Source organism: Heterodontus francisci, chromosome 6 (assembly GCF_036365525.1).
Source record: "Heterodontus francisci isolate sHetFra1 chromosome 6, sHetFra1.hap1, whole genome shotgun sequence".
NCBI lineage: Eukaryota > Metazoa > Chordata > Chondrichthyes > Heterodontiformes > Heterodontidae > Heterodontus > Heterodontus francisci.
Genome location: NC_090376.1, coordinates 132,211,977 through 132,225,409, shown reverse-complemented (window position 1 = coordinate 132,225,409; position 13,433 = coordinate 132,211,977). Strand labels below are relative to the sequence as shown.

At 40.1% G+C, this 13,433-nt stretch overlaps 1 protein-coding gene across 12 annotated transcripts in view; it reads left to right on the top strand.

The window, feature by feature from the left end:
• mycbp2 (MYC binding protein 2) overlaps nt 1-13,433 on the top strand; it is a 243,061-nt gene that overhangs the window by 204,737 nt on the left and 24,891 nt on the right. For 9 of the 12 annotated variants that reach the window (XM_068034341.1, XM_068034347.1, XM_068034350.1 and 6 more), the window contains 7 exons: nt 2,204-2,403; nt 2,593-2,742; nt 4,965-5,125; nt 7,142-7,298; nt 8,964-9,191; nt 11,900-11,965; nt 12,495-12,734. In XM_068034341.1, coding sequence (XP_067890442.1) covers nt 2,204-2,403; nt 2,593-2,742; nt 4,965-5,125; nt 7,142-7,298; nt 8,964-9,191; nt 11,900-11,965; nt 12,495-12,734 — 1,202 coding nt within the window. The remainder of the gene's footprint in view (nt 1-2,203; nt 2,404-2,592; nt 2,743-4,964; nt 5,126-7,141; nt 7,299-8,963; nt 9,192-11,899; nt 11,966-12,494; nt 12,735-13,433) is intronic. The other 3 variants (XM_068034345.1, XM_068034342.1, XM_068034352.1) reach the window with 1 other exon arrangement.

The following is a 13,433-nucleotide window of genomic DNA, read 5'->3' as shown; positions in this document are numbered from 1 at the left end:
AAAAAAATGTGAAGAATAAATGTCATTAGTGTTCACACATTACAATTTCCACATTGTTTTTCACCGTTGAATCTATTAGGGATCATTGCCGAATTAGGCTTGTGGATTCCCCTTTTTGTGTAGGGGCAATAAGTTGACTTAAAGCTGACACTGGACTTGGTATCAAAAACAAAAGAGGCTGCAGGAAGGGTGGAATGCAGGAGAGATCATTTTAAAGACAAAAAAACCTTTGTCCGGCAAGATGACCCACTGAAATGGAGTAGCCTCGTGTGTTCAGTATTGATTCATGTTGTACTATGAAGATAAGTGAAACCAGTTGTAGCAGATTCCATAGGAAATTTCTAATGAAAATTGGGCTTGCACTTAAAAGGACTAATTTGCAGGGATATCGGGAGAAGACTGGGATGCAGGGCTAAATTGGACAGCTCTTTGATAGAGCTGGCATAGGTATGATCGGCTGAATGGCGGCCTTCTACGCTTTCTATGATCCTGTATGTTTACTTGAAGGGGAATAAAGTCACTTAATAATTTACATCAAATCTCATCTCACCAAGTGTATACGAACATACATACGAATATACAAACATGCGAGCATACAAATTAGGAGCAGAAGTAGGCCATTCGACCCCTCGTGCCTGCTCCGCCATTCAATAAGATCATGGCTGATCTGTTTGTGTCTCGAATTCCACACTTCCATCTACCCCCAATAATCTTTGATTCCCTTGCGTAACAAGAACCTGTCTACCTCCGCCTTAAAAATATTCAATGACCCTGCTTCCGCCACCTTCTGAGGCAGTTTTCCAAAGTCGCACAACCCTCAGAGAAAAAAATTCTCCTCATCTTTGGCTTAAAAGGGCGATCCCTAATTTTAAAACAGTGCCACCTAGTTCTGCTCTCACCCACTAGAGGAAACATCCTTTCCAGAACCACCTTGTCAAGACCGTTCAGTTTTAAACATATTGAAGAAATACATGTGCAATAAGCATGAGTATCTGTTCAATATCACAAAGGATGGCTATTGTTACGTAGCTATGTTATGCTGTTGTATGAGTAGATATAGGGCAGTGCGCATCAACTCCCATAAAAGGCAAGATGCTCAAATGTTTTTCTGGAGCAACTGACATCATCTAACCAGACAAGGTACATCCGGCAGACCAAAACAGCTTCCAAAATTTGCCATCTGATAAATTCCCTCCCTCGCCTGTGTCTTCCAGCTTTCCTTTCTTCATTTCAATCTTTCTCAACTCTTCTTGTTTTATTGATCTGACCAGTGCCATTGTGAATTTTCCCTTCTCTATTCTAAGCTGCCGAGACATTATCCTACATGCTTCCTCCCATCCTGTTCTCCCCACATACCCTCAATGTATTGAAATTAAGATTCATCACTTTGCCTCCCTCTTTCTTCGAAAGTCTTCCAGCTTCTGAAACCTAACATCATCTAGTTACTGTTTCCTTATTTGTCTTACCTTCCCTCTTGGTCTGTTTACACTTGCATTAAGGTCTTTACCCTTTTTCTCAAACAAAAAATGGACTAGCCAATTCTCAGTGCTCCGCTTTTGTACTTTACTGCTTTTGAATTGTGCCTCTATAATTTACCAAGTTTTAATACATACCTTTTTTACAAAAAACAATTCCGAATGAGTTTGGGAACTTGCCAATAGAAAATTTTGTGTGCTTCACTGTAAACTCCCAGTTAGAACCTTCAATTCTGATAGATTGCCCAAAACTCCTGCTCAAATTTGCAGCTATGTGGAGAACCTGTCTACTTTCTACTTGAAAGTGGTAGGAATATGGAATTAGGGTAGGATTAGTATAAGTGGGTGGTTGATGGTCAGCACAGACTCGGTGGGCCGAAGGGCCTGTTTCAGTGCTGTATCTCTAAACTAAACTAAAAACTAAACTAAAATGGACACACCATCAACTCCAGCTGATAGGGTGTGGTGAGTCTCCGAAGCTGTTGCTTGTGTTGGAATGGATGAAGGGAGTCATAGAGTTATGCAACACAGAAACAGGCCCTTCAGCCCAATGTGTCTGTGCTGGCCATCAAGCACCTGCCTATTCTAATCTCATTTTCCAGCCTCTCCCAATGAGGCATTATACACGTGATCCAGCAAAACAAACATTTTATAATCGAACTTTTAATGTCAAATTGTGATCAATTTATGTTCAAATGTTTTAGATACTAATTTTTCTTCTTAAGCAGAAGTGGGGTCATCTCTTCTTCGGCATCCATCTCCTGAGCTTTCTCGCCTGATCTCGGCTCACAGCTCACTGCCCAAGGGAGAGCGAAATTTCCAGTGGCCTGTTCTAGCATTCATCATACAACACCATGATCTGGAAGGTTTGGAAATGGCAATGAGACATGCTCTAAGGAAATCTGCTTGCAGAGTGTATGCTATGGAGGTCAGTGCAATAATCAATGTGTATATATTTAAGCAGCAAGAATATCCACTGGTAGTTTATGTATTCAATGAATAAGAATTCAGAAATTATTTACATTTATGATTAAGACATGGAACTAGTTTTATTTAATCAAGAGCTTTGAAATTTTGTCTGAAGAGTAAAGTCCTAAAAGTTTTTCAATTTAAACAGGCTTTCAACTGGCTATTGTGCAGTGTAATTCAGACAACTGCTCTCCATGATATTCTGTGGCATTTTGTGGCATCTCTGACTCCTGCTCCCTTGGAATCTGACGATGAAGAAGTTGATGATAACAAGGTGAACAAAGAAAATGTGGAACAGGTTGGTTAAATATTGCAATCCCTTAAAATATTTGTCTGATCCTAAAGAAAATGATGTTTGAATTGTCTGCATTATTAAACCAAGAGTACAGAAGTTAGACACATTGGCTTAGGCTTTCTGATGTTGGTGCATCTGAAATAAAGCAGAATTTGTGCAGGAGACAGCAGAAATGCGCATGGGGTTGCAGAGTGTCAGGAATCTGCCTCAAAGCAGAAATTACTAGATTTTTGGCCTTTTGTGTGTCCCTTAATAAAGGTGCCTGCCCACAGATAAACACAGGAATGCAAGTGGTGCCTTCCAGTCATATCTCAAGATGTCTGCAACTGGCTCACTACTGGCAGGCTGTTTTGGGTGCCAAACAAAGAGCTTACCTGTATAAAGCAGGTGTCATTCATTGCTAGAATGCTTTAAAGGGTTGTCACTGAGATCTGTAATTGTGTGGTTTTTGAGAGGATATCTGGAAAATGGAGTATAATGTGGGAAAGTGTGAAATTGTCCAGTTTGGCAGGAAGGATAAAAAAGTATATTATCTAAATGGTGAGAGATTGCAGAGCTCTGAGATGCAGAGGGATCTGGGTGTTCTAGTGCATGAATCGCAAAAGGTTAGTATGCAGGTACAGCACATAATTAGCAAAGCTAATAGAATGTTATCGTTTATCGTGAGGGGAATTGAATACAACAGTAAGGAGGTTATGCTTCAGCTATACAGGGCATATTGGTGAGACATCTGCAGTACTGTGTACAGTACTGGTCTCCTTATTTAAGGAAGGATGTAAATGCATTGGAGGCAGTACAGAGAAGGTTTACTAGACTAATATCTGGAATGGGTGAGCTGTCTTACGAAGGAAGATTTGACAGGCTAGGCTTGTATACGCTGGAATTTAGAAGAGTAAGAGGCAACTTCATTGAAACATATAAGATCCTGATGGGTCTTGACAGGGTGGATGTGGAAAGGATGTTTCCACTAGGGGTCACTGTTTAAAAAATATGGGGTTGCCCATTTAAGACAGAGATGAGGAGAAATTATTTCTCTGAGGGTTGTGAGTCTTTGGACTTCTCTTCCTCAAAAGGTGGTGGAAGCAGAGTCTTTGAATATTTTTAAGGCTGAGGTAGATAGATTCTTGATAAGGGGGTGGAAGGTTATCAGGGGTAGGTGGAAATGTGGAGTAATCAGTTCAGCCAGGAACTTACTGAATGGTGAGCAGGCTCAAAGGGTTGACTGGCAAACTCATGCTCCTAACTCATATGTTCTACTCTTGAGTTAGTATATCCTTTGCGAATATTAAATTTGAAAATATTCAACATTTATTGATATTTACAAAATGCTATCAATAGCCTATTTGAGTCCTACTGGTACTTTGCATCACAATGCTTTCCCCATGCCACCTCTAAGTGCTCTATAATGAGTTTTAATAGTGTGCTTATCTAGGTGATTTTTTTTTTATCCCCTACCCCGCTGCTAACATCAGTAAAAGAGATGGTAGTCTTGCCCAGCTGTCAAGATTTTAAATCTTGAATCCACTCAGCAATTCCTGTCCCCTCTGTGCTTTTAGATAATGTGTAGTTGATATCTCGTGGGCAATTGCCATTAACATGTAAATGAGCTGACCCTGGAAAACAAATGGTCGTCAGCACATAATTACAGTGGAAGTGCTCGCCCATCTTAGTTCCACCCGTGAAATGGCCTAGTGGAAAGCCTATGCCATTTTATCGACTGCCATCTGTTTAGATTACTGTGATCATTAGATTCTGTCGTCAAGTAAAAAAGCAATTGGCGATCTCCTGTTACAGTAATGGATAATGAACCATATGCACACCACAGCATAGGTTTTTAAGGTGCTCAAGGGGCAAATGGCGAATGTGTAGTGACGCCACCATTTATTCAGTCAGTCAACTGAAGGGGACTGTAGGGTACAGGAAAAACTTGCACTCATTGTCATTTCACTTACTGGAACTGACACTAAACTCCATTCCACTGCTACAATTACAATGCCTTTTGTCATGTATGTGGTGCAGCTGCCCCAGTAACATGACCTTCCTCATCCACGATCTTCTTGTAGATGAATCCCTATTGCTGTGGCACCTTCACTTCCATTGAACACCTCACCCAAATCCTTCCCTTCCAAGAATATGATAATGCAAATATATGACTAACAATGTTACTAGATTTGAAACCATTTTCAATGGAGGAGCCACTATTTGCCTTTTTTGCTGTAAAATAGGAAAGAGATACTGGAGTGTGTGAGCACCCACTGTCTGATATCGTGATCGCAGGAGAAGCAGCTCACCCTTTGCCTGAAACTTTCCACCGCCTGCTGCAAACTATTTCAGACCTGATGATGTCACTCCCCAGTGGCAGTTCACTGCAGCAGATGGCTTTACGGTAGGTTCTTGCTCTTGTAAATATATAGAATAAATCCTACAAGCTGCAAAGATGTGAAGGGATTGTCATCTGTAACAAATTTCAGTCTTCCAGGGATAGGATCGTAGAGTTAGCAAATTTCATTCATCCGTTTGAACAAAGTGAAAACAAGAAATGCTGGAAATACTCAGCAGGTTTGGCAGCATCTGTGGAAAGAGAAGCAGAGTTAACATTTCAGGTCATTGACCCTTCATCAGAACATTAGCTTTGGATTAAGTCCTGTAATTGCCTTATCTGCAAATATTTTGAGGATAAGTCTTCCATCGTATTGCATGAGACTATCGGTGTCATGGTGAAATACTAAGTCTTGCAGAGCAGAAGATCTTTGGTTGAATCCATGATCTTTGAGTTGGCAGGCATCAGTTTGCACCATAGTGGAAATGTTACAGTTGGCCTCAGCAGTGCAGGCTGTGGAGGAGAAAATGAGCTAAGATTCCATTTCAGTTTGCTGTCCAATGAACAATTGCCAGAATGTCCATGTGGATGTTTGAAAACAGGATTTCACTTGACTTTGATGCCCCTTCGCAGTTGAATTGCTTTTCTGACATTGTGTCCAGAATAGCCACTTGGATGAGGTACCAGAGAGTCCCTGCCACTCATGGAACCATACACAAAGACGCTCATGTATTTTTTTTTAAACTTGATTTGAAGAATACCTTAATGAACTTGTAATGGATACCCACCTAATTGAGGTGGCTGTCTTAGCTTTGTAGTCAATGGAATCAGGGATCGCTGGAGTCAACTATGTAAAATAATTTAATATTTCTGCACTCAACCTCCTACCACAAAGATGAGAGTTTGGGGTTTATTTTTAACATAAAATTTCAGAAAAGTTGCAATTTTTGTTTTGCAAAAATTACTTCTTAATTGGTTTATGTAGATGTATAAATTATCCAACCCTCAAAAAAAGGGCTTTTACAATATGCTATCTCATACTTTCATTGTTGCACTGAAATGAAAATAGTTGAACGTTACCAACATATTACTTCAGGCAGTTTGATTGTGATGTGAACAACTTAGCTCCATGCACTGAATTTTGAAGTATTACTGTCTTCCAGCTTTGTGTTCAATTCCAGTGTATTTTTGAACATCAGACTCAAATTTCTTGTGTAATTGTCTAAGCAGTTTGATCATCAGTTCATTAATCATGAGTCATGTTTTCCACCACTTGAATTGTGCAGAAAGGTTTAAAAATAAGTTAACATTAAAATTCAAGTTTAAAATTAAATATTTTCTCCATGTGGTGGCAAAAACACTTTTTTAAGCTAAGTGTTTGAAACAGGATGTGATTTGAACATTTTATAAATGGAGTTAAGCAGATTCAAATACTGCTTAAGATTTACAAGTGTGCACAAGTATGTGTTCCAGATGCTGGAAATCCAAAACAAAGACTGAAAATGCTGGAGAAACGCAGATGGTCAGTCAGCATCAATGACAGGAACAGGCAAGTTAACATTTCAGGTGTGGACTCATTTTCAAAACAGTTTGTGTTTGGGAAAAGGATTTGCATCTGAAAGTTTAACTTGTGTGTTCTCTCCATAGATGCTATTGTGTATATCCAACATTTTCTGTTGTTTTATAAACCTGCATTAAGATTTGTTCTTATAATAGCTCTTTAAAAGCTGGCCCTGACACAGTGGGCAAAATCCATCTCCTCTATGATTCTATGGATTTGCTTAGTTTAGTGTTCCAGACTGCATGAACTTGTAGTGAAATGCAGTCTCACAATCCCATTATATATTCTCTGCAAAATGTAATATGTGCAACCACTTAACATGGTCAGATCTGCTGTGAAATGCTTGAAGATTGCTTCATAATGGGTAGCTAATACAGTCTAGATATAACTGTCATATCCTTGACTATCTATAAATTACTTTCTTTCGCTTTCTTCCCCTTCCCCCTGCTCCTCCACCAATATGGCATAAGTCTTCAAATCACAAGCATTTCTCTATTAATGTTTGTTGGTATTGTATCTAGGTGCTGGAGTCTGAAATTCAAACAGTCTGATCATCAGTTCCTTCATCAGAGCAATGTTTTTCACCACATCAATAATATTCTTTCTAAATCTGATGATGGAGATAGTGAAGAAAGTTTTAACATCAGTGTGCAGTCTGGTTATGAAGCCTTGAATCAGGTAAAGCTTATTTTTGTGTTTACACAGGAATATTCTGCATAATAGCTACAAGATGAAATGAGGCATCTAGGCATGTAGTCTGATTAACTCCTTTCCACACAGTGGACCCCAGTGTAGTATTACTACCTGGTTCCAGAAATTGTCAGGTAAATTCTTGCACTCCTCACCTTACTCGAGCACCAGACTATCACTGAGCCCAGTCCTTTGCTCACCCGTCGTATATGCTGAAACTGGATAGCCCTCAGGAGGTTATTTTCCCCTCCTGAAACTGCCAGGCATTAAGGTCAGTTGTGGTCCCTCTAATAATGTCCCACCTGATATCAGATGTAACAGCACAGATTCTAGATTGAATTCAAGACCAACCTGATCTGCAGCTTAGCTGCATACTGGATAAATGTAAAAGCAAAATACTGCAGATGCTGGAAATCTGAAATAAAAAATACTGGAAATACTGAGGTCCAGCTGCATCTGTGGAGAGAGAGAAATAGTTAACATTTCAGGTCTGTGACCTTTCATCAGAACTGGCAAAGTTTAGAAATGTGATGGGCTTTGAGCAAGTGAAAGGTGGGGGTATATGAAGAACAAAAGAGAAGATGTGTGATGGGGCAGAGGGCAGGAGAGATTAAATAACAGATGTCATGGAACAAAGGCAAAGGGAGTGCCAATAATTGTAAAAGGCAAAACATTAGTCCAGAGAGAGTGTCAATGGCAGAATAATGAACAGCTCTGTCCAAAAGCCAAGTCATGAAAAACAAATTTAAGACAAGCACGTGGTTATAAAATAAAATAAAAGGCAGTCATGCTCTGAAATTGTTGACCTCAATGTTGAGTCCAGAAGGCTGTTGAGTGCCTAATCGGAAGCTGAGGTACTGTTCCTCGAACCTATGTTGAGGTTCACTGGAACGCTGCAGCAGGCCAAGGACAGAAATGTGGCATGAGAGCAGGGTAGTGAATTAAAATGGCAAGGAACTGGAAGTTCAGGATTATGCTTGCGGACTGAGTGGAGGTATTCCACAAAGCAGGTAAATGTGTTGAGCCAATGGAGCAATCCCTACACCAGTTTTTCTATATGTGGTTATAATTAATTGGATGCATTCTTCCTTCGTCAAATGCTGTTCAACCCTTTAAAAACTCTTATCTTCGTTGTCTGATCCTGTGCTTATGTGACGATCTATTTTTGGACAATTATGTTCCTTGTAACAACTCAGTATATCAACTATTTCATTTGCAAACCTCTGAGATTGGCTTCCAGAGCAGGTTTCTCTCAAAGTAGGCACTGGGAAGATCAAATGACTTCCACAACCCCTGTAAGATATCACGTTATCACGTTCCTATAGGGGCACTGTTCTGGTATTGCTTTTGTCCACTTGGTGTTGAGCTGTTCATTTCTTTGCCGAGATTGAAAAAGCTATTTACAGAATGAGGAAGCTGAGACATATTTGGCATATTTGTATTACCAACTTGTTGAGTACACTGATTCTCCATTCTTTTCTCCTCTCCCCTGCCCTCCATGTGATCTTGTCAAGAAAAATCAATACATTTTACCTATAAAACTTGAGGCTGATTATTGTTCTTGACATTGTTGCAGTTTTGTGTGTGTTATGTCCTATCGAGGGAAAAATCAGTTGGTTTGTTTCTCCCCCCCCCCCCCCCCCCCTTTCACAGCAGGAGCTGTGTACCGTAACATGCTTGAAAGACCTCACTGGGATTGTAGATATTAAGACATCCAGTAGACCAGCTATGATTGGTAGTCTGACAGATGGATCGACAGAAACCTTCTGGGAGTCAGGAGATGAAGACAAGAATAAAACGAAGAGCATAACTATAAATTGTGTTAAAGGAATTTCTGCTCGTTATGTATCTGTTCATGTGGACAACTCTCGAGACTTGGGGGTAAGAATTACTAATGCTTCAGTGTCCTTGGTGTACGATTTTGGTGGCTTCTCGATACTTTTTACTGATTAAAAAAAAAGATTTCCATAGGCAAGTGTGCATTTCCTCTGAACTAAAATGGCAATTTGTGCCTGAATTATATGGGATTGTAGGTCCTGAGCAAACAGTAGACCCAGCACTATGAAGAGGTGCAACAGGATTAGTGCCACCATGTATTTAGGTCTCTAAGCTAATGGAAAATATCATGCTGATGGACCATGTAACTCGACTTAAAACTGTTAAAACATTTTTTTTTACATTTCATGAAATGTGAGCATCGCTGGCAAGACCAGAATTTGTTGCCCTAATTGTCCTTGAGAAGATTATACAGAAAATTATACAGAATCAACAGTACATCAGACAAACATACCTCATACACTAGAATCATACAGCACAGAAGGAGGCCATTTGGCCCGTCATGCCTGTGCCAGTTCTCTCAGTGCTATTAGTCCCACTGAGTCTGTGCCGGCTGTCTGCAAGAGCAATGTCGCTAGTCCCACACCCTGCTCTTTCCCTGTAACCCTGCACATTAGGTGCTTATCCAATTCTCTTTTGAAAGCCAGAATTGAATCTGCTTCCACTAGCCCCTCAGCCAGTGCATTCCAGATCCTAACCACTCACAGCGTAAAAATATTTACTCAAGTCGCCTCTGATTCTTTTACCAATTGCCTTAAATCTATGATCACTGGCTCTTGACCCCTCCACCAAAGGGAACTGTTTCTCCCTATTTACTCTGTATCTAGAACCTTCATGATTTTGAGCCCCTCTATCAAATCTCCTCTCAACCTTCTCTTTAAGGATAACAACCTCAGTTTCTACAATCTGTCCTTGTATTTAAGTCCATCATCCCTAGAACTATTCTCTCAAATCTTTCCTGCACCCCATCTAAAGCCTTAATGTCCTTCATAAAGGAAGTGTCAAGAATAGGACACAATACTCCAGTTGAGACTGAACTAGTGTTTTATAAAAGTTCTTCATAACTTCCTTGTTTTTGTACTCTGTGCCTTGACTTAAAAAGCTCAGGATCCTGCATGCCTTTTTAACCACTTTCTCAACCTGTTCTACCACCTTCAATGATTGCAAAATTCCCGCCCCCCCCCCCCCCCCACCCCACCCTGGTGTCACTTTTCCTGCACCCCCTTTAGCATTGTACCCTTTAGTTTATATTGGCTCTCCTCATTCTTCCGACCAAAATGTATCACTTCACATTTCTATGCATTAAATTTAATCTGCCACATGACCACCCATTCCATCAGCCTGTCTATCACTATCCTCTGCACAGTTTGCAATACTTCCAAGTTTTGTGTCATCTGCAAATTTTGAAATTGTGCCCTGTTGACCAAAGTCTAGGTCATTAATATAGATCAAGAAAAGTAGTGGTCCTAATACTGACCCTTGGGGAACATCACTGTACACCTTCCTCCAGTTTGAAAAACAACCATTCAGCTCAGTACTTTTTTTCTGTCACTCAGCCAACTTTGTATCCATGGCGCCACTGTCCCTTTTATTCTGTGGGCTTTAACTTTGCTGACAAGCCTGTTATGTGGCATTTTATCAAACACCTTTTGGAAGTCCATATACACTGCATCAACTGTATTACACTCATTGACACTCTGTTACCTCATCAAAAAACTCAAATCAGGTTAGTTGAGCACGATTTGCCATCCTTGTCCAAGTGACTATTAATTTGTCCCGGATTATAATTTCTAAAAGCATTCCCACCACTGAGGTTAAGTTGACTGGCCTGTAGTTGCTGGGTTTATCCTCGCACCCTTTTTTTGAACAAGGGTGTGATATTTGCAATTCTTTAGTCCTCTGGCACCAGCCCTGTATCTAAGGAGGATTGGAAGATTATGACCAATACCTCTGCAATTTCCACCCTTACTTCCCTGAGCATCCTTGGATGCATCCCATCTGGTCCCGGTGACTTGTCATCTTGAAGTACAGCCAGCCTTTCTAATGCCTCTGCTTTATCAATTTTTAGCAGCCAATCCAGTAGCTCAGTTATCTCCTCCATTATGATTTGGGTAGCATCTTCCTTGGTGAAGACAGATACAAGGTATTCATCTAATACCTCAGACATGTGCTCTGCCTCAATGCGTAGGTTCCCTTTTTGGTCCCTAATTGGCCCCGACTCCCCCTCTTAATATCTTTTCTACTATTTATGTGCCTATAAGAGACTTCTGAAATCCCCTTTGTTAGCTAACAGTCTCTCTCATACTCTGTCTTTGCCTCTTATTTCCTTTTCCAGTCCCCCTGTGAACTTTCTATATTCAGCCTGGCACTCACTTGTATCATCAACCTGACATCTGTCACGTGCCCCCTTTTTTCTGTTTCATCTTACTGTTTATCTCTTTTTTGCCATCCAGGGAGTTCTGGGTTTGGTTTCCCCTCCTTTCCCACTTGTGGGATTATACCTCACCTGTACCCTGAATCATCATCTCTTGAAAGACAGCCCATTGTTCTGTTAGTTTTGCCTGTCAGCCTTTCATTCCAGTTTACCTGGGACAAGTCTGTTTGGCGCTCTTCCAATTAAGTGCTTTTACTCTAGATTGCTTCTTGCTTTTTCCCGTGGTTAGTCTAAACATTATGGTTATAATGTTTGTGCTTGATAAGAGAAGTGTTGATATATGTTTACTGCAGAAATGTACTTTTTCCCCTCAATGCAGAACAAGGTGTCTTCAATGACTTTCTTTTCTGGAAAAGCAACCGAAGATCTAAGCAGAATTAAACAAGTAAGAATTTGGAAGAAATTGTTCTTCTTGGAAGCAAAGCTTTTTTCATTACAGTATGTTTTATTCTCTCCCCTTCCCCTTGTTGTATGAAACATGTCTTTGTAAAAGTTCTTATTTCTTTTTCACCTGTAATCTTAAACTGCTGCTGTCTCATTGCCATTCTTCAGTATCTTGGTTAATTCAACCATTTAGATAATATAGTATAAGGACCAAATCTGGTGAGAAAAGGAATTGAGGGCTACATAAATGTTCAGTGATCAATTTGATTCACATGAAAAGCAATAAAGAGATGTTGAGTTGGAGAGGAGGGATTTTATCATGAGATAATCATGCACTGACTGTGGAAAGAACTTTATGGACTGAATAACCTTTTCTTCTTCCAGACTTCAATCTTCATACTTGACTAACAGAGGCACATTTCTGCTCTTCTATTTTTGTAATACTGAGTTGCTTTGTTTAAAAATAAATGCACTTAAATCTATCAGATTTGCTTTCAAGAATAACCATGAATCCACTCTTTTCCTGTTAGACTGACATGGACTGCAGGCATATGGGATGGATAACTAGTGAACTTCCTGGAGGAGACAATCATATTATTAAAATAGAGCTTAAAGGCCCTGAGAACACACTGAGAGTTCGACAAGTCAAAGTATTGGGATGGAAGGAAAGTGAAAGCATCAAAATTGGTGGACAGATCTCAGCAAGTGTTGCTCAGCAGAAGAATTGTGAAGCAGAGACCCTTAGAGTTTTCCGACTTATTACATCACAGGTATGTTGTACTTTATTTTGGTTTTAGGAGTTCAGTCTTCCATTGACCACTCTGAAAATATGCATCTCTGGTGTCATAATATGCAAAATATGATTATTGTCTGGAAAGCCATAAGTTTGACTTTTCAAAATACAAAAATATGTGAATTCACATAACTTGTCATTTGCAGTAAAAACAATGCATTGCGAGTCCAGGTACCCGGATCATTAAAATGTTGGTACAGAAAATAATCAAAATGACAAATAGAATGCAAGCCTGTATATTTAGAGAACTAGACTACAAGGGGGTAGAAGTCATGCTTCAGCTATACAAAGCCCTAGTTAGACCATACCTGGAGTCACCACACCTTAGGAAGCATATATTGGCCTAGGAGGGAGTGCAGTGTAGGTTTACCAGAATGATGCCTGGACTCCAAGGTTAAATTACAAGGAGAGATGTGGTGTTCCCTGGAATTTAGTATGCGAGGGAGTGATTTGATCCAAGTTTGAGATATTAAGAGCATCAGATATGGTAGATAGACAGAAACAACTTGCCCTCGTTTGGGAGTCTAGATCTCTGGGTATAGTCTAAAAATTAGAGCCAAACCTTTCAGGAGTGAAATTGGAAACACTTTTACACACGAAGGGCTGAATTTTACCAGCCTTCTGATGTCGGGGGTCGTGGTGATGGGGGGCCCGGAAAATCCTTCCCAGAGAGCCC